This window comes from Ranitomeya imitator, chromosome 4 (genome assembly GCF_032444005.1).
Source record: "Ranitomeya imitator isolate aRanImi1 chromosome 4, aRanImi1.pri, whole genome shotgun sequence".
Taxonomy (NCBI): Eukaryota; Metazoa; Chordata; class Amphibia; order Anura; family Dendrobatidae; genus Ranitomeya; species Ranitomeya imitator.
This window is the reverse complement of record NC_091285.1, coordinates 521083412-521109849: the sequence shown is the minus strand read 5'-3', so window position 1 is coordinate 521109849 and position 26438 is coordinate 521083412. Positions and strand designations below refer to the sequence as shown.

The 26438-nt window shown below is 45.5% G+C and overlaps 1 protein-coding gene across 3 annotated transcripts in view; it reads left to right on the top strand.

Moving 5' to 3' along the window:
* CRTC3 (CREB regulated transcription coactivator 3) overlaps window positions 1–26438 on the top strand; it is a 198258-nt gene that overhangs the window by 90908 nt on the left and 80912 nt on the right. For all 3 annotated transcript variants that reach the window (XM_069766119.1, XM_069766116.1, XM_069766118.1), the window contains exon 3: window positions 24657–24776. In XM_069766119.1, coding sequence (XP_069622220.1) covers window positions 24657–24776 — 120 coding nt within the window. The remainder of the gene's footprint in view (window positions 1–24656; window positions 24777–26438) is intronic.

The window sequence follows — 26438 nt, the reverse complement described above, 5'->3', positions numbered from 1 at the left end:
CCCCATACTGGCAAAATTTTCGGGGCCCCCTTGAAACTCCGCCCAGGCTCCACCCCAGCCCCGCCTCCAGGCTCCACCCCTCGAACTGTCCACAGTCCCACCGCTCTCTTGGAAAATCTCCACTTCTCACCTATCACACATTGACAGTTCCCATCACCAGATCACACATATAGCCGGCAGCTTTTGTTTTGGCCAAAAGATTTTTTAAGCCGCCACCATAACACGGTAGACACTTTTGGCCGGGCCCTACTCTACTGTAACCTACTAAATATTTGTTAAAATATGCAATACAATTTAGGTATATTTTTATTAATTTTTAAAATGACCTATAATACTACATACAAGGAACAAATACCACCGCACTATGACCAGATGACATATTACCACCACAGTGATCGAATAATATAAAATACAAGGAACAAATACCGCTACACCATGACCAGACCGCATATAACCACAAATGACTGAATACTACAATACTGATCAGTAATTAAAAAAAAAAAACCACAATACTATCACCAGCAGTGCCATTATACACAGGAGATCTGTAATTAGTATGCAGTGTCTGTGTACAGGTAATACAGTGATCACCGGTGACATTATACACAGGAGCTACACAGGACCTCTGTATATAGTATACAGTGTATAGTGTCAGTGTATAGGTAACACTGACTTACCAGTGACGTCTCTAGGTGAAGTCCTTCATCTTTCATCCAGCACAGACCGCCATCACTTCATCCAGCCAGGACTCGTCTCTGCAGGAAATAAAACAGTTATCTCGAGTTCCGCTTGTAGAACACATTACTTAATTTTCCCAACTTCTACATTCCACCACATGAAGAAGGCAACATAGTATCACTCTACACAGTAACAGGACCTCCCCCCCCATTTAAAACAGTATACTCAAAAAATAAAATAAATACATCACTGCAATAATAATATCCCTTAATTAGCCCCTATGGTAATATTCGCCATCCTAGCCCCCCGTGTGTCTCATTCCAGGCTCCAGCCATATGTTCTCCCATCCTGCCCTCATGGGTATCCATTCTGCCCCATATGATCTCCCCATCCTGCCCCATCTGTTTCCAATCCTGCCCCATCTGTGTCCAATCCTGCCCCATCTGTGTCCAATCCTGCCCCATCTGTGTCCAATCCTGCCCCATCTGTGTCCAATCCTGCCCCATCTGTGTCCAATCCTGCCCCATCTGTGTCCAATCCTGCCCCATCTGTGTCCAATCCTGCCCCATCTGTGTCCAATCCTGCCCCATCTGTGTCCAATCCTGCCCCATCTGTGTCCAATCCTGCCCCATCTGTGTCCAATCCTGCCCCATCTGTGTCCAATCCTGCCCCATCTGTGTCCAATCCTGCCCCATCTGTGTCCAATCCTGCCCCATCTGTGTCCAATCCTGCCCCATCTGTGTCCAATCCTGCCCCATCTGTGTCCAATCCTGCCCCATCTGTGTCCAGCACTCTGCCCAGTCTGTGTCCAGCACTCTGCCCCATCTCTGTCCAGCACTCTGCCCAGCACTCTGCCCCCCCGTGTCCAGCTTTACTGCCCCCCGGCCCCCACCCTGTGTCCAGCTTTACTGCCCCCCCGGCCCCCACCCTGTGTCCAGCTTTACTGCCCTGGTGGGCCCCCACCCTGTGTCCAGCTTTACTGCCCTGGTGGGCCCCCACCCTGTGTCCAGCTTTACTGCCCTGGTGGGCCCCCACCCTGTGTCCAGCTTTACTGCCCTGGTGGGCCCCCACCCTGTGTCCAGCTTTACTGCCCTGGTGGGCCCCCACCCTGTGTCCAGCTTTACTGCCCTGGTGGGCCCCCACCCTGTGTCCAGCTTTACTGCCCTGGTGGGCCCCCACCCTGTGTCCAGCTTTACTGCCCTGGTGGGCCCCCACCCTGTGTCCAGCTTTACTGCCCTGGTGGGCCCCCACCCTGTGTCCAGCTTTACTGCCCTGGTGGGCCCCCACCCTGTGTCCAGCTTTACTGCCCTGGTGGGCCCCCACCCTGTGTCCAGCTTTACTGCCCCCGGGCCCCCACCCTGTGTCCAGCTTTACTGCCCCCGGGCCCCCACCCTGTGTCCAGCTTTACTGCCCCTGGGCGCCCCCCCCCCCCGCCTTCCCGCATCGCAGCTCTCAAAAAAACAAAAAAGTTCTACTTACCTGCCGCGCTCCTCTCTCCACGCAGCTGCACCGTGCACTCGCCGGCGACTGACGTCAGACGCCGGCGACCTGCACGCTGCGGCTGGCGGCTAACTATTGACGTGCGGGCGCGGGCCCGCACGTCAATAGCGTACAGCTGTAGCGCCGGCCACCGCTAAGGGCCCGGTTCAGCCCCCTCTGCTCACCGGGCCCCATATGCCAGTCACGGCTGTAGTGCCCTGATGGCGGCCCTGCTTATACGCCAGAAAATACAGTAGTTTGATATAAATGTAAACTATATACAAAACTGATCAACATAAAAAAATGCCAAGTGCTAAATTAGATCATAAAGACCATTTGTATTTTAGTGGCTGACCGCAATGCTGTATGCAGCAGTTACATATTTAATCAAAGGAGAGTAAAGACAACTTACCCTGTGAAAGAAAGTGCAGTGCACGAAACCGGGTAGTTCCAAACCCCAACGCGCGTTTCGCGTGGATTTTTCCTTTGCTTTCCTAAGGGGCAGGTGCCATCTTGAAGTAGGTTTTCCTGCTACCACCTGCGGTTTTTATTAAAATGCAGGAAAGCCGCTAAAGAACTGCACCGTGTGGACTCGTAAAACCCCACCGCCGCCTTCTTGGGCATCAGATCAAGTATAATGGCTAACTTTAATCATATTCGCTATAGGAACCAATTAAATCATCTATTTCTTGTTCGTGTTTTTTGACTTGTTATGTAAGGTCACCTTGCTACATAACCTTCCATTTTTTTTTTTAAACCGGCATGGAAGTGGGTTGGTCACTTTTGGGGACCAATTTTTTTTTTCTTTAATGCATGGATTTTGACAAATAAAAAATTCAGTTGGGTTTTCTGCACAAATTTTGCCCAATTTTTGCTTTTACTTCACATGGGAAAGCTGCTTTTATATTTGAGGAGGCTGATGGTCTGACGGTCACATACCCCTCCACCAGCAGTCATTGCATGGCAGAAGTGCTGGTCAGTGTGTGAGGAAAGCTGCAATAGCGAGAACGTTGAGACACAAAAGAGAATAGTAAAACCAAAAACACTCAGTTTGAAAAAATGTTGCAGTAATCCGCAAGTGCTAGTAAAAGATGTAAAAAACAGGGTATTTGGTTGATACGTTTTTTGCAAAAAATGTATACTAAGCTGCTCTACCAATCTTCACGGTATACCCTTATCAGAGCAGTCCTAACTAATGTATGCAATCCCTTCTATGCAATCCCTTCCCTTCTCTGTATTCTCTTTTGTGTCTTCAGGTTTCTTGGTGGTGTGTGAACATGATCATACAGACTTGTTCACTGTGCAAGTAGCCCATGTGTTCCTGTTTCCATAATTGTTCTCTTGTGTCTACAAGACTGGGGAGTTCCACCACTCCTCTTGGGCTATCTGCACAAAAGCTGTTCTACCCTGTATGCACACATGGATTTTTCCTCTCTGAACCCTGTTCACACAGGTTATACACAGATGATCAGGTTTTTAAATACATCAGATAGGGATTGCATACATTAGTTAGGACTGCTCTGATAAGGGTATACCGTGAAGATTGGTAGAGCAGCTTAGTATACATTTTTTGCAAAAAACGTATCAACCAAATACCCTGTTTTTTACATCTTTTACTAGCACTTGCGGATTACTGCAACATTTTTTCAAACTGAGTGTTTTTGGTTTTACTATTCTCTTTTGTGTCTTCAGGTTTCTTGGTGGTGTGTGAACATGATCATACAGACTTGTTCACTGTGCAAGTAGCCCATGTGTTCCTGTTTCCAAAATTGTTCTCTTGTGTCTACAAGACTGGGGAGTTCCACCACTCCTCTTGGGCTATCTGCACAAAAGCTGTTCTACCCTGTATGCACACATGAATTTTTCCTCTCTGAACCCTGTTCACACAGGTTATACACAGATGATCAGGTTTTTAAATACATCAGATAGGGATTGCATACATTAGTTAGGACTGCTCTGATAAGGGTATACCGTGAAGATTGGTAGAGCAGCTTAGTATACATTTTTTGCAAAAAACGTATCAACCAAATACCCTGTTTTTTACATCTTTTACTAGCACTTGCGGATTACTGCAACGTTTTTTCAAACTGAGTGTTTTTGGTTTTACTATTCTCTTTTGTGTCTTCAGGTTTCTTGGTGGTGTGTGAACATGATCATACAGACTTGTTCACTGTGTAAGTAGCCCATGTGTTCCTGTTTCCAATAGCGAGAACGTGCGGGCCTCTGAGAATTTGTCAGTGAGCTCGTTCTGACAGTCCAACAGGAGACTTTGTAACCTGGCTTTTTCTGAGCTCCTCTCAGCGGATTTATGGCCACAATGTAGTTGACCAAACAGAGAAATAAAAAGCCTGTAGGAGTAAAATAATGCAAAATTTGATATGAAACCCAATAGCAAAAATTATATTTTTAGCCCAAAATACATGCAGCTACATAAAGAAAAGAAACTCCACAAAAGTAAGCAACCCCTTTTAACCTCAACACAACATTTTGTCACCACTGTGATAAGCAATGTGTAGAAGATCGTTGCATACCTGTACAAGGAATATGCTTTTCATGCACAAAAATGATCCACATTTAAAATCTTACTATGATCTCTCTAGATTATAGGCAGTTGTGGCTGTTTTTCACGAGATCGTCCTAGAGCTTTGTAACCTAGAAGAGGCCACTTGGAAAGTTGTTTTCCTGACCTTTTGGAATGTGAATCATTACCAATATGTGACATGCGGGGGATGATCCATGTAAAGGCTTATTTATATAGATCTAATCAAATCAGTTATAATATTCTGTTCTTATTAGCAGAAAGACAGGTCATATCTCTTAGGTCTTGTTCACACAACCATATTTTCGGTCTGAATGTTGTGTGTCCATTAAAACAGACAGCACTTGGGCCAATGTTACTCAGTGGGGCAGTGCAGATGACTGGTGGTGTTCAGCGATCATGTCGTAAAAAATAAAATATCTCCACCCATGTACTAATTTCTTCCATAAATTGGATGAAACTTGCCCATCCATGTCTACGGGTGCGCCAGCAAAATCTGATGTCATACGAAGCCACAGTAAAGCATCTAATTTTTACAGAGATATTGCAATTCTGTGACATAGGAAACTGTAAATTAAAAGGGTATTCCCATCTCCAAGATACTATTCCATTATGTAGTAAATATGTAGTGGGTGTAATAATAATATTAGCAAATTCCTTCAGTTAGAAATGTAGTATAGTTCTCCTGATTAACTATGTCGCTTAACCCCTTGTGCAGCACATTGGTATCCATTGTTTTGACCACCAACATCTAACTAAAGGTACCTTCACACATAAAGATATCGTTAACGATATCGTTGCTTTTTGTGACGTAGCAACGATATCGTTAAGGAAATCGTTATGTGTGACAGCGACCAATGATCAGGCCCCTGCTGGGAGATCGTTGGTCGCTGAACAAAGTCCAGAACTTTATTTCGTCGCTGGATCGGCGTGTGTGACACCGATCCAGCGATGTCTTCACTGGTAACCAGGGTAAACATCGGGTAACTAAGCGCTGGGCCGCGCTTAGTAACCCGATGTTTACCCTGGTTACCAGCGTAAAAGTAAAAAAAAACAACCACTACATACTTGCCTACCGCTGTCTGTCCCCGGCGCTCTGCTCTGCACTCCTCCTGCACTGGCTGTGAGCGTCGGTCAGCCGGAAAGCAGAGCGGTGACGTCACCGCTCTGCTTTCCGGCCGCTGTGCTCACAGCCAGTACAGGAGGAGTGCAGAGAAGCAGAGCGCCGGGGACAGACAGCGGTAGGTAAGTATGTAGTGGTTGTTTTTTTTTTTTTTTTTACTTTTACGCTGGTAACCAGGGTAAACATCGGGTTACTAAGCGCAGCCCTGCGCTTAGTAACCCGATGTTTACCCTGGTTACCCGGGGACTTCGGGATCGTTGGTCGCTGGAGAGCGGTCTGTGTGACAGCTCTCCAGCGACCAAACAGCGACGCTGCAGCGATCCGGATCGTTGTCGGTATCGCTGCAGCGTCGCTAAATGTAAAGGGGCCTTAATGGTCACTAAATGAGTGGTCGTACCCATGAATACCTAAGCTGCTGCAATGCCCTGCACATGGCCAAAACTTATCAGAACTCTACTACATTTCTAATTGGAGATATTTCTTAATATTACGGTCTACGTATTACACCTACTACACATTGGGATAGGATCTTGGAGATGGGAATACCCCTTTTTTTAATAGCTTCCGCTGTAAAAACAGATTGCATAAGGACTGCACACAGATGATGTGAGAAAAAAATAGTCCTCCTTACCTGGCTGAAACTCTGTACAATATTTTCTTTTTTTTATATGCTCTCATGAATCTACCCTTAAGGGTACATAATGTGCACAGGCGTGTTTACATACATACAATCACATACATACATACATACATACATACATACATACATACATACAGTCATGGCCAAAAGTATTGACAGCCCTGCAATTCTGTCAGATAATACTCAGTTTCTTCCTGAAAATGATTGCAATCACAAATTATTTGGTATGATCTTCATTTAATTTGTCTTAAATGAATAAACACAAAAAGAATTGTCCTAAAGCCAAATTGGATATAATTCCACACCAAACATAAAAAAGGGGGTGGACAAAAGTATTAGCACTGTCCGAAAAATCATGTGAAGCTTCTCTAATTTGTGTAATTAACAGCACCTGTAACTTACCTGTGGCACCTAACAGGTGTTGGCAATAACTAAATCACACTTACAGCCAGTTGACATGGATTACAGTTGACTCAACCTCTGTCCTGTGTCTTTGTGTGTACCACATTGAGCATGGAGAAAAGAAAGAAGACCAAAGAACTGTCTGAGGACGTGAGAAACCAAATTGTGAGGAAGCATGAGCAATCTCAAGGCTACAAGTCCATCTCCAAAGACCTGAATGTTCCTGTGTCTACCGTGCGCAGTGTCATCAAGAAGTTAAAAGCCCATGGCACTGTGGCTAACTTCCCTAGATGTGGACGGAAAAGAAAAATTGACAAGAGATTTCAACGCAAGATTGTGCGGATGTTGGATAAAGAACCTCGACTAATATCCAAACAAGTTCAAGCTGCCCTGCAGTCCGAGGGTACAACAGTGTCAACCCGTACTATCCGTCGGCATCTGAATGAAAAGGGACTGTATGGTAGGAGACCCAGGAAGACCCCACTTCTTACCCCGAGACAAAAAAAAGCCAGGCTGGAGTTTGCCAAAACTTACCTGAAAAAGCCTAAAATGTTTTGGAAGAATGTTCTCTGGTCAGATGAGACAAAAGTAGAGCTTTTTGGGCAAAGGCATCAACATAGAGTTTATAGGAGAAAAAAGAGGCATTCAAAGAAAAGAACACTGTCCCTACAGTCAAACATGGCGGAGGTTCACTGATGTTTTGGGGTTGCTTTGCTGCCTCTGGCACTGGACTGCTTGACTGTGTGCATGGCATTATGAAGTCTGAAGACTACTAACAAATTTTGCAGCATAATGTAGGGCCCAGTGTGACAAAGCTGGGTCTCCCTCAGAGGTCATGGGTCTTCCAGCACGACAATGACCCAAAACACACTTCAAAAAGCACTAGAAAATGGTTTGAGAGAAAGCACTGGAGACTTCTGAGGTGGCCAGCAATGAGTCCAGACCTGAATCCCATAAAACACCTGTGGAGAGATCTAAAAATGGCAGTTTGGAGAAGGCACCCTTCAAATATCAGGGACCTGGAGCAGTTTGCCAAAGAAGAATGGTCTAAAATTCCAGCAGAGCATTGTAAGAAACTCATTGATGGTCACCGGAAGCGGTTGGTCGCAGTTATTTTGGCTAAAGGTTGTGCAACCAAGTATTAGGCTGAGGGTGCCAATACTTTTGTCTGGCCCATTTTTGGACTTTTGTGTGAAATGATCAATGTTTTGCTTTTTGCTTCATTCTCTTTTGTGTTTTTTCATTTAGGACAAATTAAATGAAGATAATACCAAAAGAATTTGTGATTGCAATCATTTTCAGGAAGAAACTGAGTATTATCTGACAGAATTGCAGGGGTGTCAATACTTTTGGCCATGACTGTACATACATACATACATACATACATACATACATACATACATACATACATACATACATACAGTGGAATTTAAAAGTTTGGGCACCCCAGGTCAACATTACTGTTATTGTGAGCAGTTAAGCAAGATGCACATGAACAGATCTCTAAAAGGCTTAAAGTTAAAGATGACACATTTCCTTTGTATTTTAGGCAAAAAAAAAAAAGTTTTTTACATTTTAACCCCTTAATCCCATATGACGTACTATCCCGTCCAGGTGACCTGGGACTTAATTCCCAGGGACGGGATAGTACGTCATATGCGATCGGCCGCGCTCACGGGGGGAGCGCGGCCGATCGCGGCCGGGTGTCAGCTGCCTATCGCAGCTGACATCCGGCACTATGTGCCAGGAGCGGTCACGGACCGCTCCCGGCACATTGACCCCCGGCACACCGCGATCAAAGATGATCGCGGTGTGCCGGCGGTGCAGGGAAGCATCGCGCAGGGAGGGGGCTCCCTGCGGGCTTCCCTGAGACGATCGGTACACGGTGATATACTCACCGTGTACCGAGCGTCTTCTCCCTGCAGTCCCCGGATCCAAAATGGCCGCCGGGCTGCATCCGGGTCCTGCAGGGAGCACTTCCGGGTCAGGATCAGGCTGCAGCTGCAGCTCTAATCCTGCCCGGCTGTATGTCAGATCACCGATCTAACAGAGTGCTGTGCACGCTGTCAGATCGGTGATCTGTGATGTCCCCCCCTGGGACAAAGTGAAAAAGTAAAAAAAAAAAATTTCTCTATCCCCATGATGGCACCACGGAGAGAGGGGTCCGCCCCCAGGGACAGGAAACCTACAGATGAAAAAGGGCGTACCTCTCTCCCACATCAGTTGGTTTCCTGTCCCTGACGGGGAACCTACAGCGACGTACCTGAAGATTCTTCGTGGGATTCCAGGGTGCTGGCCGGTCGGTTCCTGACAGGGGGCGCCCTGTCACGGCTGTGTCCAGCCGGTTTTCTCCCCCCTTTTCTCTGACCCTGAGGCACCACCACGGGGGTCGGCGGGCCCTACGGGTGAGTGTTGCAGGGGAAGGCAGTGAAGAGGATCGAGCCTGCCTTCCCCAAGGAAAAAAAAAAAAAAAAAGGGGGGGAGGAAAGAGGCAGGTGACGGCGGTCACCATTACAGCCTCTGCACCGCTAATAGGTGCGTGGGGGTAGCGGCGGCTACGCTACCATTATCAGGAGGCTAGAGGCAAAGCGCCGCACACACCGCTGAACCGCCGCCCAAACCGGAAGTACGGGCTCGGGCGGAACGTTAGAACGCGCGCACAGGCGTCCCCAATAATATCTTCCCTATAGGACGCCTGTGCCGCGAACCGGAAGTGACGCTCGCGCATGCGCAGATGACCACTTCTGCCGGCGGCAAGTTTAAAAAGCAGCGTCCTCGGTAGAAGAAACGTGGAAAACCCTCTCTTTTGGCAAACGCAGTGCGGAGCCATTATGAGCGTTAAAGAACCACAAGAGGCACAGGAATGTGCACAATCATCACCTGAGGAAGTACTGCGTCCGCGCTCACAACATCAGCGCAAGGGGAACGCTTCATCCCAGCAACGCAGCAGCAGCGGACGCTCAGGGTCACAACGCAGCCGAGTCTCTGGGGGAAATACACGGCCGGCGACGAATCCAGTGGATACAGTCCCGAGGCCAGAGACGGTATCTCTTAGTCATAAGGGGTGAGTGATCTACGTGAAAGTAATAATGTAATACGAGATTACTTTTTTCTCCTAGGGAAGGAAATGTACAGGCAAATCAAAGCACAAAGTGTGTGCGATATGTTCGGAAGAACTTCCTTCCTCATGGGAAAAAAAGCTATGCGGGCCCTGCATAGAAAAAACCATCCAGGAGGAATCTCCGGCGTTCGCGTCAGACCTGAAAACTCTAATAAAAAATCAAGTGGAAAGTGCCCTCAAAGGCATTAAAATTCTGAGGAAAAAACATAGATCAGGTCATAAGTCTCCCGAGTCCAGCATAGACGAATCAGAAAACGAGACATCTGACTCTAATGATTCATCGACATCCGAGACCTCCTCACTATCATCGGAGGGGGGACGCAGTTGCTTCCTCATCGAGGAGACAGACGCATTGATAAAGGCCATCAGAACAACTATGGGTCTGATAGACGAACGCCCTAAAAGAACAGCACAGGACATAATGTTCAGCGGACTAGAACAAAAGAAAAGAAGAGTATTTCCAATAAATGAGAAAATTCATTCTTTGATTAAGAAAGAATGGAAGAAACCGGATAAAAAAGTTCTCTTGACCCCCAAGAGAAAGTACCGTTCGATGACCCAGCCTGCTCATCCTGGAGCAAGGCACCCAAACTTGATGTGGCCATAGCAAAGGCCTCTAAAAAGTTCGCTCTGCCCTTCGAGGACATGGGCACTCTAAAGGATCCAATGGACAAAAAGGCAGACACCTTCTTAAAAAAACTCCTGGGAAGCGGCAGGAGGAGGACTAAAGCCAGCCATCGCAGCCACCTGCACGGCCCGTGCTCTAATGGTATGGCTTGAACATTTGGATTCGCAACTAAAAGAGAAAGTCCCAAGAGAAACAATACAAAAGTCAGTGTCCATGATGAAAGGGGCAGCAGCTTTTCTGGCGGACGCTTCGGTGGACTCAGCAAGATTATCAGCCAGGTCGGCTTCTTTCTCAAACGCCGCAAGACGCGCCCTGTGGCTAAAGTGCTGGCCGGGGGACCTGCAGACAAAGACCAAGCTTTGCTCAATACCTTGCGAAGGTGAATTCCTGTTTGGGTCAACGTTGGACGACATCCTCGACAAAGCAGGAGATAAAAAGAAATCTTTTCCCGGGTTCCCCAACCAGTCATATAGGCGCTCCTTTCGGAACAGAAAGTTCATGCGCAGAAGACCTCCAAAAGGAAATAAAGACGGATGGGAAGACAGAAGAAACAAAAACAGGGGCTTCTTGTTCAACAAACCCCCCCCCCCCCCCTCCAGATAATAAAAAATCCCAATGAAGGTACTCCCCGGGTCGGAGGGAGACTAGCCGAGTTTCTTCCAGCCTGGGAGAGAATTTCAGACAGTCCTTGGATTCTAGGTATTATACGAGAAGGCCTCAAATTCAAATTTCGTGTTCCTCCCGGCAACTCCTTCATGGTAACGCCTCAAAAACAATCACTCGAACAGTCAGCTCTCCAGAAGGAGATTCTGAGCCTAGTCCAGAAAGATGTATTGCAAGAAGTTCCATACCAGGAAAGAGGCACAGGGTTCTATTCTCCTCTCTTCCTCCGAAAAAAACCGGACGGATCATACAGAACGATCATAAATCTCAAAAAACTAAACAGTTTCCTGGAGATACAACATTTCAAAATGGAGACCATAAAATCTTGCGTGAGAATACTCTTTCCTTTGTGTTTCATGACTGTTCTAGATTTACGAGACGCATATTACCATGTGCCCATCCACAGAGATTACCAAAAATATCTCAGACTGGCAGTAAATATCCAGGGGGAAGTAAAACACTTCCAATTCCGGGCTCTCCCCTTCGGGATAGCTATCGCTCCTCGGGTATTTACAAAAATAATGTCAGAGGTAATGGCTCACATACGGGAACAGAATATCTTAATAGTTCCCTATTTAGACGACCTACTCGTGGTAGGGAACTCATTTCAACACTGCGAACAACAGTTGAATCTGGTCATAGCCTCTCTGTCGAGTCTAGGGTGGCTGCTAAACATACCCAAGTCCAAAATGGTGCCATCCCAGGTACAGGAGTACTTGGGGATAGTCCTAGACTCGATCACGCAGACATGCTATCTTCCTCAGGAGAAAGTACAAAAAATGACACAGGCAGTGTTACAGCTGATGGTATCCCCAGTCACCACTCCGAGGAGAGCAATGTCCCTCCTGGGCTCTATGACTGCCTGCATTCCGGCAGTTCAGTGGGCACAACTTCATTCCCGGGATCTACAATGGGAGACTTTAAATTTAGGCATATCTCTGCACGGAAATTTAGACGGGCAGTTAAGTATTTCTCCAAACACGATACACTCCCTAGCATGGTGGGCAGACCCAGGGAATCTAACCAAAGGGGTTCCTTGGGCGCTACCGACAGAGAAGATTCTAACGACGGATGCAAGCCCCTGGGGCTGGGGAGCACATATAGGCGATCAAGCGGCACAGGGGAGTTGGAACAAAAGTCAAGAGCTAGACTCTTCCAACATGAAAGAACTGCTAGCGGTAAAACTGGCCCTAACACACTTTCTATATCTCCTTCACGGTTATCATGTAAAAGTCTTTTCGGACAACCAGGTAGTGGTTGCATATCTAAATCACCAAGGGGGGACCAGGTGTCGAGCTCTGATGGAGGTAACCCAATCCATCTTCCACATAGCGGAACACAGTCTAAAGTCCTTGACAGCTCTCCACTTAAAAGGCTCCGAAAACCAAACTGCAGACTTCCTGAGCAGAACATGCTTAAAGCAGGGAGAGTGGGAGCTAAACCAATCGGTCTTCGATCAGATCGTGAATCTCTGGGGCCTACCAGTAATAGACCTATTTGCGAACAGTCAAAACCGCAAAGTAAAAACATTTTGCTCAATCGATCCCCGGGGGAACCCTGTAGCTCTAGACGCATTGACAATTCCTTGGAACTATCACCTTGCCTATGCGTTCCCCCCAATGTCACTCATCCCCTTAGTGCTGAGGAAAATTCGGGAGGAGGGGACTACAGTGATACTAATAGCGCCATTCTGGCCCCGCAGAATATGGTTTTCTTGGCTAAGAAAAATGTCCATATCAAGTCCATGGGTTCTACCAGACACGCTGAAACTTCTGTCCCAGTGTCCAGTATTTCACCCCAATGTAAAAAATTTACACATGACAGCGTGGCTTTTGAAAGGAGGTTGCTGAGGGACAAAGGGTTCTCTCCTAACTTGGTGTCCACTCTATTACAAAGTAGAAAACCCGTAACCACTAGAATATATGGGAAAGTGTGGAAAAAATTCATGTCCGTATCGGGGGCAGACACGTCTGGGGAAGTTCCCATAAGGAAAGTCCTTGAATTTTTACAGAAAGGTCTGGAAAGAGGGTTGGCTACAAGCACTCTGAAGGTTCAGGTAGCAGCCTTGGCAGCACTGTATAATTATGATCTGGCCAGAAATCGTTGGGTCATGCGATTTATTAAAGCCTCATCTAGGTCCAGACCTATTCCTCTCCACAACTCTCCCCCATGGGATCTAAACCTCGTACTAAACGCTCTAACCAAACCTCCCTTTGAGCCCCTGACAAAAGTTCCTTTAAAGATCTTATCTCTAAAAACCACACTCCTAGTGGCCCTAACCTCAGCTCGTCGTGTCAGCGATATACAAGCGTTATCTTCATGCCCGCCCTTTACTCAGATACTTGATGACAGAGTCATTCTAAAAACTGACCCGGCTTATCTCCCTAAAATAGCGTCACAGTTTCACAGAACGCAAGAAATTTCTTTACCCTCCTTTTGTCCCAACCCTAAAAATGAGGGGGAAAAAACACTGCATACCCTAGACGTAAAAAGATGTCTGGTCCAATATCTATCAGCCACTAGGGAGTGCAGGAAGGATAGGGCTCTGTTTGTCTGCTTCCAGGGTCCACGCAAAGGACAAAAAGCATCGAAAGCCACGTTAGCAAGATGGATAAGAGACGCCATCGCCCTATCCTACTCATCCTGTGGGACAGCTATCCCAGAGAACATAAAAGCTCACTCGACCAGAGCAGTGGCATCATCCTGGGCGGAGAGAGCTGGCGCTTCAATACAACAGATATGTAGAGCGGCCACTTGGTCTTCCCAGTCTACATTTTTCAAGCATTACCGCTTAGACTTGACCTCCTCTGATACTACCTTTGGGCGAAGGGTTCTAGAGGCAGTGGTCCCTCCCTAATAGCTCTATCTATTCAAATCTCTCCGTGGTGCCATCATGGGGATAGAGAAAATGGTAGTTACCTGCCGATAACGGTATTTCTCTGATCCCTTGATGGCACCCGTATATTCCCTCCCTTTTCACACACAGGTGTGCACTTGATAATGTACTACTAATTAGTTTTAGTCACGGTGCCTCTGTTAAGTTAAATAGGTTAAGTTTAATTTGTACAAATATTGAGTTGCAGCTGAAGTTCTGTTATAAGGCTCTGTAATCCAACTGATGTGGGAGAGAGGTACGCCCTTTTTCATCTGTAGGTTTCCTGTCCCTGGGGGCGGACCCCTCTCTCCGTGGTGCCATCATGGGATCAGAGAAATACCGTTATCGGCAGGTAACTACCATTTTCCACACTTGTTAAAAAAAATTTAAAAAAAATTCCTAAATAAAGCAGAAAAAAAAAATTATTTCCATAAATACATTTCTTTACCTAAAAAAAACAAACAAAAAAACAATAAAAGTACACATATTTAGTATCGCCGCGTCCGTAACGACCCGACCTATAAAACTGGCCCACTAGTTAACCCCTTCAGTGAACACCTTAAGGAAAAAAAAAAAAAACTAGCCAAAAAACAACGCTTTATTATCATAACGCTGAACAAAAAGTGGAATAACACGCGATCAAAAAGACGGATATAAATAACCATGGTACCTCTGAAAGTGTCATCTTGTCCCGCAAAAAACGAGCCGCCATATAGCATCATAACCCAAAAAATAAAAAAGTTATAGTCCTCAGAATAAAGCGATGCCAAAATAATTATTTTTTCTATAAAATAGCTTTTATCGTATAAAAGCGCCAAAACATAAAAAAAAATGATATAAATGAGGTATCGCTGTAATCGTACTGACCCGAAGAATAAAACTGCTTCATCAATTTTACCAAACGCGGAACGGTATAAACGCCTCCCCCAAAAGAAATTCATGAATAGCTGCTTTTTGGTCATTCTGCCTCACAAAAAATCGGAATAAAAAGCGATCAAAAACTGTCACGTGTCCGAAAATGTAACCGATAAAAACGTCAACTCGTCCCGCAAAAAACAAGACCTCACATGACTCTGTGGACCAAAATATGGAAAAATTATAGGTCTCAAAATGTGGAGACGCAAAAACTTTTTTGCTATAAAAAGCGTCTTTTAGTGTGTGACGGCTGCCAATCATAAAAATCCGATATAAAAAACGCTATAAAAGTAAATCAAACCCCCCTTCATCACCCCCTTAGTTAGGCTAGGTTCACATTGCGTTAATGGGTTAACGCTAACGGACAGCGTTGCACGGCGAAAATGTCACAATTAACGCCGTGCAACGGGTCCGTTAGCACAACCATTGACAGCAATGTGATTTTCGGGTGTAGCGCATCGCTAGAGCGTGCCATTTTCGGCTCGCGCTAGCAAGGTGCCATTCTTTTGTGGCGCGCCTCAGACGCTGCTTGCAGCGTCCGCGGCGCGCCCGAGGTCCGATCCCCGATCTTCCAGAGCGGGGACGTTAACGCGACCACTAAACACGACACCTAAAAAGACATTGCGTTAGCGCAATCCGCTAGCGCTAAACTGATTTCCCTAACGCAATGTGAACCTAGCCTTAGGGAAAAATAATAAAATTAAAAAAAATGTATTTATTTCCATTTTCCCATTAGGGTTAGGGCTAGGGTTAGGGTTTGGATTACATTTACGGTTGGGATTAGGGTTGGGATTAGAATTAGGGGTGTGTCAGGGTTAGGTGTGTGGTTAGGGTTACAGTTGGGATTAGGGTTAGGGGTGCGTTTGGATTAGGGTTTCATTTATAATTGGGGGGTTTCCACTGTTTAGGCACATCAGGGGCTCTCCAAACGCGACATGGCGTCCGATCTCAATTGCAGCCAATTCTGCATTGAAAAAGTAAAACAGTGCTCCTTCACTTCCGAGCTCTCCCGTGCGCCCAAACAGGGGTTTACCCCAACATATGGGGTATCATCGTACTCGAGACAAATTGGACAACAACTTTTTGGGTCCAAGTTCTCTTGTTATCCTTGGGAAAATAAAAATTTGGGGGGCTAAAAAATCATTTTTGTGAAAAAAAAAAAAAAAAAAAAAATTTTTATTTTCACGGCTCTGCGTTATAAACTGTAGTGAAACACTTAGGGGTTCAAAGTTCTCACAACACATCTAGATAAGTTCCTTGGGAGGTCTAGTTTCTAATATGGGGTCACTTGTGGGGGGTTTGTACTGTTTGGGTACATCAGGGGCTCTGCAAATGCAACGTGACTCCTGCAGACCAATCCATCTAAGTCTGCATTCCAAATGGCGCTCCTTCCCTTCGGAGCTCTGCCATGCGCCCAAACAGTGGTTCCCCCCCACATATGGGGTATCAGCGTACTCAGGACAAATTGGACAACAACTTTTGGGGTCCAATTTATTCTGTTACCCTTGTGAAAATACAAAACTAGGGGCTAAAAAATAATTTTTGCAAAAAAAAAAAAAAAATTATTTTAACGGCTCTGCGTTATAAACTGTAGTGAAACACTTTGGGGTTCAAAGCTCTCAAAACACATCTAGATAAGTTCCTTAGGGGGTCTAGTTTCCAAAATGGTGTCACTTGTGGGGGTTTTTAATGTTTAGGCACATCAGGGGCTCTCCAAACCAACATGGCGTCCCATCTTAATTCCAGTCAATTTTGCATTGAAAAGTCAAATGGCGCTCCTTCCCTTCCGAGCTCTGCTATGCACCCAAAACGTGGTTTACCCCCACATATGGGGTATCGTCGCACTCAGGACAAATTGCACAACAACTTTTGTGTTCTAATTTCTTCTCTTACCCTTGGGAAAATAAAAAATTGGTGGCGAAAAGATTATTTTTGTGAAAAAATATGATTTTTTATTTTTACGGCTCTGCATTATAAACTTCTGTGAAGCAATTGGTGGGTCAAAGTGGTCACCACACATCTAGATAAGTTCCTTAGGGTGTCTACTTTCCAAAATGGTGTCACTTGTGGGGGGTTTCAATGTTTAGGCACATGAGGGGCTCTCCAAACGCAACATGGCGTCCCATCTCAATTCCTGTCAATTTTGCATTGAAAAGTCAAATGGCGCTCCTTTCCTTCCGAGCTCTGCCATGCGCCCAAACAGTGGTTTACCCCCACATATGGGGTATCAGCGTACTCAGTACAGATTGTACAACAATGTTTGGCATCCATTTTATCCTGTTACCCTTGGTAAAATAAAACAAATTGGAGCTGAAATAAATTTTGTGTGAAAAAAAGTTAAATATTCATTTTTATTTAAACATTCCAAAAATTCCTGTGAAACCCCTGAAGGGTTAATAAACTTCTTGAATGTGGTTTTGAGCACCTTGAGTTTTTAGAATGGTGTCACACTTGGGTATTTTCTATCATATAGACCCCTCAAAATGACATCAAATGAGATGTGGTCCCTAAAAAAAAATGGTGTTGTAAAAATGAGAAATTGCTGGTCAACTTTTAACCCTTATAACTCCCTAACAAAAAAAATTTTTGGTTCCAAAATTGTGCTGATGTAAAGTAGACATGTGGGAAAGGTTACTTATTAAGTATTTTGCGTGACATATCTCTGTGATTTAAGGGCATAAAAATTTAAAGTTGGAAAATTGCGAAATTTTCTAAATTTTCGCCAAATTTCCGTTTTTTTCACAAATAAACGCAAGTTATATCGAATAAATGTTACCACTAAAATGAAGTACAATATGTCACGAGAAAACAATGTCAGAATCGCCAAGATCCGTTGAAGCGTTCCAGAGTTATAACCTCATAAAGGGACAGTGGTCAGAATTGTAAAAATTGGGCCGGTCATTAACGTGCAAACCACCCTCGGGGCTTAAGGGGTTAAAAATTGCAAAAAGCAAAATCGGCTAAAACAAAAGTTTTGAGCACCCTTGGAGAGTTGTGTGCTCCAATAACTTTAACCAAGATGTCAGACCTTAATTAGCCTGTGTGCACACAGTGCATTTTTTTTATTCGTGTTTTTCGGCGGTTTATCCACATGGAAATGGGCCAAAAACACAATGGAATTCTTATGCCAGCTAATTGATATTCCTGAAGTGTTGTGCATTTGATCAGTAAATTTCCTTGAGTATTTGCAGTGCATTATTTTCTGCAGCATGTCAATTCTTTGTGCGTTTCTGCAGCGTTTTTCACCCATTATCGTCAATTGAGTCAGTCAAATCCGCAGCAAAAGCGTAGGTGTAATAATATTTGCGGATTTGCTGAGTGTTTGCTTGCGTTTTTCGTATCGGGTGTTTCCCACGTTATCATCTGTGTGTCGGCTTGTGAACCACTGGCGTGGCAGTTCTGATTGGCGGTAACGTTACCACCGGTAAGATCATTACTGTTGGTCAGTGCACTGACAGATGTGAACGTGACCCCGCAGATGTGACTGTGACCCATGGTAAAAAGATTACCGCAGGTCACCGGTGTCGACTGCTGACACTGATAACAGTGGGCGTAGTCATCAGCCAGCGCCTGTGCTCAAAGTAAGAAATAAAAGTTAAAAAAAATAAATATTGACATAAAAATAAAACGGTGTATACTCACCTTACACACTTCCTGAAGCCCTTTGCCCCCTGTTAAAGAAAAAAAAAAACATATAATCACCTTATCGCCTAATTGCCGATGTCACCTGAAATAAAGAAAAGAAAAAAAAACCACCATATCCCTCACCTATCTGCCATAAACCATAATGTCCCGCGACGATTCCGATCACTTGTAGAGCAGTCACATGTCTCTATACAAAGGAATTATATAGTTTTAACTTTTTTCCTTTTAGAGATCATTTCATCTTCAACTTGCTTAACTGTTCACAAGAACGGTAATTTTGACCGGGGGTTCCCAAACGTTTACTTGCCACTGTACGTAGACATTATAAACACAAGCATGTATTTCGGCCCGTGTCCCATATGCGCTGCCTACCTCGGCCCGTGTCCCACATGCGCTGCCTGCCTCGGCCCGTGTCCCATATGCGCTGCCTACCTCGGCCCGTGTCCCAAATGCGCTGCCTACCTCGGCCCGTGTCCCATATGCGTTGCCTGCCTCGGCCCTTGTCCCAAATGCGCTGCCTACCTCGGCCCGTGTCCCATATGCGCTGCCTGCCTCGGCCCTTGTCCCAAATGCGCTGCCTACCTCGGCCCGTGTCCCACATGCACTGCCTGCCTCGGCCCGTGTCCCATATGCGCTGCCTGCCTCGGCCCTTGTCCCAAATGCGCTGCCTACCTCGGCCCGTGTCCCATATGCGCTGCCTGCCTCGGCCCTTGTCCCAAATGCGCTGCCTACCTCTGCACGTGTCCCACATGCGCTGTCTGCCTCGGCCCGTGTCCCATATGCGCTGCCTGCCTCGGCCCGTGTCCCAAATGCGCTGCCTACCTCGGCCCGTGTCCCATATGCGCTGCCTGCCTCGGCCCGTGTCCCATCTGCGCTGCCTGCCTCGGCCCATGTCCCAAATGCGCTGCCTACCTCGGCCCGTGTCCCATATGCGCTGCCTACCTCGGCCCGTGTCCCATATGCGCTGCCTACCTCGGCCCGTGTCCCATATGCGCTGCCTACCTCGGCCCGTGTCCCATATGCGCTGCCTACCTCGGCCCGTGTCCCATATGCGCTGCCTACCTCGGCCCAGGGTGAGTAGAATCTAACCTCTTTTTCTCCTCTTTCAGGTTACATTGGGGGGCTTATCTACAGCATTCCAGAATGCTGTAGATAAGCCCCTGATGCCGGTGGCCTTAGTTTATAGGCCATTTTTGGGGTGACAGAATCCCTTTAACTTTGCATTTTGTGAATTGCTAAAAGTAAACTACTAACCCTTTAACAGCTGTCTTTGTATACATGTTCATACAGGGATAGCGGTCAGTCACTGATAGGATCGCTCACTGGACAGAAATTACGGTATTACATGGAGCATAGGATTAAATGTTGAAAACACAGGTTATACTGATTGTTTCCTCCCTATATTATTCTACTCTGCTTCGCCTGCATATTGGACGGCATTTTCATGACCGATTCCTTAAAACGAAAATTGCGCCTTCTTTAAAAAATGAAACTTATAGAAACATAATCATTTAATTAATGGTTCCAAGGAGAATAAATCATTGGGTAATATCATAGGAAGCAGATGAATAGACCTGCAGATTTCACACTTGAAATGCGTGGGGTCATGTGCAGATTATGAAGCGTTTCACTCCATTTTGTTGCAGAATCTGAAGCCGTTCCGTTATCACAGAACATGTATGTCTCGTCTTTGCATGGGCTGGTATTACAATGGCGGCATATGAATGAGCTTTCCTGAATTCTCAGTAGATATGCTTGACTCCCACAGGTGACCTGGTCAGGAAGACCTCCACATGTCTGTGATGGGATCCACGGAAGTTTTTGCTGCTGTGGATTTCTGTACAGATTTTTTGCTGTGACATTTTCTTTGTGTGGATTTTCATGCAACTTTCTTTGAAAGTCTGTAACTGAAAGTTTCATAGAAACATACCCAACAGGTTTCATGTGAAAACTTGCATTCCACTCTGCCTCCTAAGCAGACCTATTCAGAACGAATGATTTTTCCGCAAGAGTGTGGGGCACTTTTATGGATATAGCCAAGCTGCTGGTCAGCACATTTTTGGGTATTTTTGGTTTTCATGATTTTTAGCTATTTTATCCCATTCTCTAACTTTAAAGGGTATCTGTGTTTGCAAGCAATTTTTCGGAATAAGCTGTTCTGTGTGTACATGAAGAATAACACTATTTCTGGAATCCTGCATTTTTCCTTTCTGCAGACATTCTGTTAATTTGCAGTTGACCCTAAGTCGGTGGGAGAAGACCAGCCGCTATGATCTCTCCCATGCGAAGCACCCATAGGTATTCTTTTCATTCCACATAGGCAAAATCCGCAGCATGGAAGAAATAATACAGCAATACTGAGCAGGGTAGCAGTAACTCCAGCTCTGGGGGTGAGGTAGAAGACTTTATATATCTCTCTGTTTACTTATCTTGCTCCCCCTTCCCTTTTCCATAGAGTATAATAGGCTATGTAACCGGACACCTGGCTGTGCTGGTGGTTGAGCTTACAGATGGAACAGAACAGTTTTTTTTTTTTTTTGTGTAATGAATTCAGAAGGGGAAAGTGATCACTGTAGATAGAAGCTAATTTCTTGAAGATGTACATTATATAATTTACAAATGTTCTTATTTTCGTGTTCTGATGCTTTATTATTTTTTCCATTTATAGCGCCACTTCGGCATGGTTTGTTTTTTCAATTTCACAACGGGAGTGGTGCCACTAATGTAACTTCCCTACCCTTTGGAAATAACTTACCAGCCGCCGTCCTCTTCTGTTCTTCGCGGCTGCAGTTGTCTTTTGTGTTTTTGTGATCTCCTGGATCTCTCTAGTCACTTCTCAATGCAAATCTATGGGAGCCAGAACAAGATTCTTGTAGACTTACGCTGAGAGCTTGTGAGTGTTACCACTGCCTTCCGGTCGGTCAGGAGCTGCAGTCACAGGATGGCGGCGTGGGACCAGGGCGGTGCCGCAAAGTGAAGACCACTGCATCTGGTTAGTGTAATATTGTGGTCAGGGAACTTGCATTAGTGCTGCTACTCCAGCCGTGAAATAACAAAAATCTTAAGATTTTAAGATCTGCAGCCCCCCAACAAAAGTTGTAAAGTGCTAAATATTGGTAAGTTCAATATTTTTAGATTGCAAACAATAATAGAATGCCAAATAACGTCTAATCCTGGTAAATGCCTTTTCGTTACCTGTTCCTATTATGCGCTTTACACTACTACATTTGTGTGTTCTGATAATTTCCCTGTCACCTAAGGCCACAAGCCAATCCCACTTTTGTTTATTCTTAAAGTGCAAGAAAGTTCTATATTTTCCTGTGGATAATTGCAATGCACAGACTAACTGCGCTGTCAGACGGCCATAGAACGCCGACAGCGATGGCAATGCTCGGACTGGCTGACGGCTCTCCTGACTTGAGCATGATGCCATGTATTTCTGTGCAGCTGTCAGAAGAGCCGACAGCCAGTCCGAGTATTCTGGTGCGATCCTCGTGCGAGTAATACGGCCGTCTTACTGCGCCCTTAGTTGTTATATGTAGAAACCACATAGTATTGCTTAAAGCAACAGTCTAGATGCAACTGCTCACGTTAATTAGTAGGCCGCCTGGAACAGAGAAGCCCATCCGGAGGCCTATCATCTGCTTCTCAGTTCCTCCATTACAGATGGTCATCTTCTTCTTGAGATAATGTTGGGACAGTGGTTTTCTAGGAGTACATTACTCTACCTCATATTATATTGAAAAATGTATAGAAAACATCTGAATGAAAGATTTTCATATGCGAAGAATTGTTGTTTTTTTAATTTTTTTTATTACTCTAATAAACAGTATGTACCACCATACCCATAGGATAGGGAAGGAATAAATTACTGATCAGTGCCCACCGAAGTCCAGAATGGGGCATCTGAATCGGGCAGAGGACGTGTGCGCTTCACTCATTTTCATATTCCCACCATCTGTGGCGGTCGGACCTCCATTCTTGGGATCGTTGGATGTCCCAGTGGTCGTACCCCACCAGACATCCGAAAGTTCTTCCTTCTCCTATGGATAGAGTGTAACTTCTAATCTTGATGAATACACTTTTTTTTAAGGGTTTTTTTTTATTTATTTTTTTTTTTACACGTAGGATGAATTGCTCGGTTTCCTACATTTTTTTTTATAAGTTACAAATCTCATCCCTTGTGCAGGATCAAGGATGATGGAGAGAAATCGCCCAATGAAGAGTTCTAGATTATGTTGACTTATTTAAAGGGGTATTCCAAATATCAAGCTTTTTCCCAAACTTAGACCACCTTAATAAACGCCACTATCCATGGTTACGGCATGGTCCGGCGTTTCCGATGCTTTTCTCTTGTTTTCGGATCGCTGCAGATTCTTTGCTGCGCAGAGCCAGCATTCGGCGGTCCACCACAGCCTGCCGTGTGACTGTTGCTCTAACTGGTAAAACTACATTACCCATGAACTCCCTGAACTTCTATGAAATATCAGTAACGCAGCTATTCAAAAAATTCCACCCATCTCATTGCACCTAGAAAGAAAGCGCGGAGGCAGTAGAGCATAAAATCCTTATCGCTGACCGGACAGCAGCGGCCGTGTGCCTGTGTGCATGGCAGTGCAGAAAGTTAGTGCGGCTTGAGATTCTAGCACCTGAATGTGTGCGGGTAAGGCTACTTTCACACTAGCGTCGGAATCTCCCCGTCGCAATGCGTCGGGGAGAGATTCCGAAGCTAGCGTTTAGCGCATTGCACAATGGAGGCAGCGGATGCATTTCTCCGGCGCATCCGGTGCCCCATTGTAAGGTGCGGGGAGGTGGGGGCGGAGTTCCGCATGCGCGGTCGGAAAAAGCAGTCAGTCAGGAGCAAAAAAACGTTACATGTAGCGTTTTTTGCTCCCAACGGTCCGCAGAAGCACGACGCATCCGTCACTCGACGGATGCGACGTGTGGCAATCCGTCGCAAATGCGTCGTCAATACAAGTCTATGGGGAAAAAACGCATCCTGCAAGCACTTTTGCAGGATGCGTTTTTTCTGCAAAACGACGCATTGTGACGTATTGCAGAAAACGCTAGTGTGAAAGTAGCCTAATAGAAATGAGCACAGTGGATGACGGCCACCCTCTACGGAGTTACATGGGAAGAGGGTAATAGCCACGTTGGCCCCCTGCTGTCAGGACGGTGGAAGTGCGCCTACTACATATTGTGAACCTGCATTTACCTCAGAATTTCCAGAATGAATCTGTGCCTGCTCAACCTGTAGCTAGAAATACAGTATCAAAACAACGGAAGGATTGGGAGGCTGCAAATTTTTCTTTTGATCCGCGTGATCCTGGACGTTAAACACCTAACACTGTATGTATTTTCCAGTAAAGTACTGTATGTTTAGATAAGAATACTCCTTTGAAAGGAAATCTGTCACCAGGGTTTTGCTACTGCATCTGTGAGCAGCATAATTTCAGGAATGTAGAACATACTGGGCTACCTTCTGCAGTTTTGATAAAATCGCTGTTTGCTCTGCTGCAGGTCTCTGAATGTTGAGCTCTTTGTAACCCCAGCCACATCATGGACTGGCAGCATTATAAGTACACTGTGCATAGGCAGAAAACTGCCAATCGGTGATGGGGACAGAGTTATTCAGAGCTCAGGACTACCTGGCGGCATGTTTACTAGTCCTTTAGTGGTAATCTCCTGATGATTTTATCAAAACTACAGCAAGCCACTCCATAAGTGACACATCGCTAGAATCAGGGTGTCTGTCTCTGCACTGTACTGTTCTCACATAAGGAGGCAAAAACCTGGGCACAGATTCCCTTTACTTGTAGCTGGGGAAGGCATGGAAGCTGCTTTGACAGTGAAATGAGACAGACCGCAGAGGAGCATTTAATATTAATGTGAATACTTGGTGTAACTTTTTAGCAGTGCTCCTGACACCTCTTTTTCTTTCTTTACAGGCTTCCTTTCACCCTACAGATAACATGCGAGGTATGAGGCACCATGGGCTGGTGCAAAGGGTTTCCCGTAATCGCCAGCATTCCCCTCTACACAGACCCGTAGAGAAGCATGGACGACAAATATCCTTTAAGGTTTCTGAAAAGGGCAAAGAGAGGCTGGCGGTAGCGCTGGCGTTCCTGCGGTGACTGTCTAGTGTCTCCCCTTCGGAGGCCGCAGCCCTTCATGTAAACAGTGAAATCTCGCCTCTCGGATTCCAGCTCATTAGAGCGCCTCGTCCAGCAGCGAGCACTTATCCCATTAGGACACGACTCTGGGCTTCTGCTTCATAACCTCTGTGGTGTTGCAGTTGTGCTTAGATTTTACAGGTTTCATTCCCTCCTATAAAACTATATATTAATATATTTTTACGCAAGTCTACAGCCTTCCTCTCTGTCCGGATAGTCTGTTTTTCATGTTTTTTTTTTTTTACTTTTATTATTAACCTGGCATATAATGGAAACTGTGAAGGCTTCTATCGAATCGCAGATCTTGTTTGTATAGATCTTCACATGTTTTAGTTGGAGTTTTTTGGTAGCCAGACTATCCAACAATCACGTGTCTGTGGCTACCTGAAGAGAACACTAAACCTAGATAAGTGTCCCAGCAATTCTGCACTTAATCTCCTTTTTTATCCTTTTTGTTTCATATTCCAATTAAACCGGAGGCCAGGTAAAATAAGTCTTATCTGCAAATCGGCCATGTCTTCCCTTCTCATGCCCTGTGTCTGGCTGCAAGATAACTGGCTGCAGCAGAAGCCTCTGTGCTTTGTGCAGTAGGACAGATATACTAAGCTTTGGCCTTGGTTAAGTGCATCAACAATTGAAGATGATCAGCGGCAGGTTAACCCTGGTCTTCCCACAATTTGTACAAGTCTAACTATTTCAGTGTCATGTAAAGAATGCTGTAGACTAGCAAACAACGAGGAAATTGAGATTTCTTAAGTTTTGGCGATCATTTTTAGATTTTGTCCCTTTTTAAGTAGTCCTCTGGATGCCCTAAATAAAGCTAGAATAGCTCTAGACTAGGGATGGGCGAACCCGAACAGTAAAGTTCGGCATCCGTACTGAACACCTACTGTTTGGACACCGAACACTGACTTCACCAGGAAGTCCATGTTGCAGTTCTGGTTTGGCCTCCCGAACACTGGGTGTTTGCACTGTCATTTGCATGACAGCGCCGCAAGCACCGCTTCTGATCGGCGGTAAAATCATCACTGCTGGTCAGACAGAGGTGGTTCCCGTGCACAGCTGTATTCGGAGGTATAAAGTTCACCTACGGTCATTGGTGTCGGCTCATGGGACTACTGCTTTCACCAGCTGCCGCTAATAACAGTGTGAGCAGGAACGGCTGATGGGAGTAGTCATCAGCCAGTGCTGTGAATGAGGAATTTAAGAAAAAAAGGTGGGTTTCCCTGTATTTTTGATAACCAGCCAGGATAAACTCACAGCTGGGGGCTGCAACATTCAACTGTCAGCTTCAGCAAGGCTGGTTATCAAGAATAGAGGGGTCCCCATGCCGTATTTTTTAATTATTTAAATAAATATATTTTTTTAAAAGGCATTGGGGTCCCCCCATTTTTGACAACCAGCCTTGCTAAAGCAGACACCTGGGGGCTGGTATTCTCAGGCTAGTAAGGGGCCATGAATATTGCGTCCCCCCACCCCAACCTTAAAATAGCAGCCCGCAACTGCCCATTAAAGGCGCATCTATTTGCTTGGATTTTCCCACTTGCGCTGTTGCGG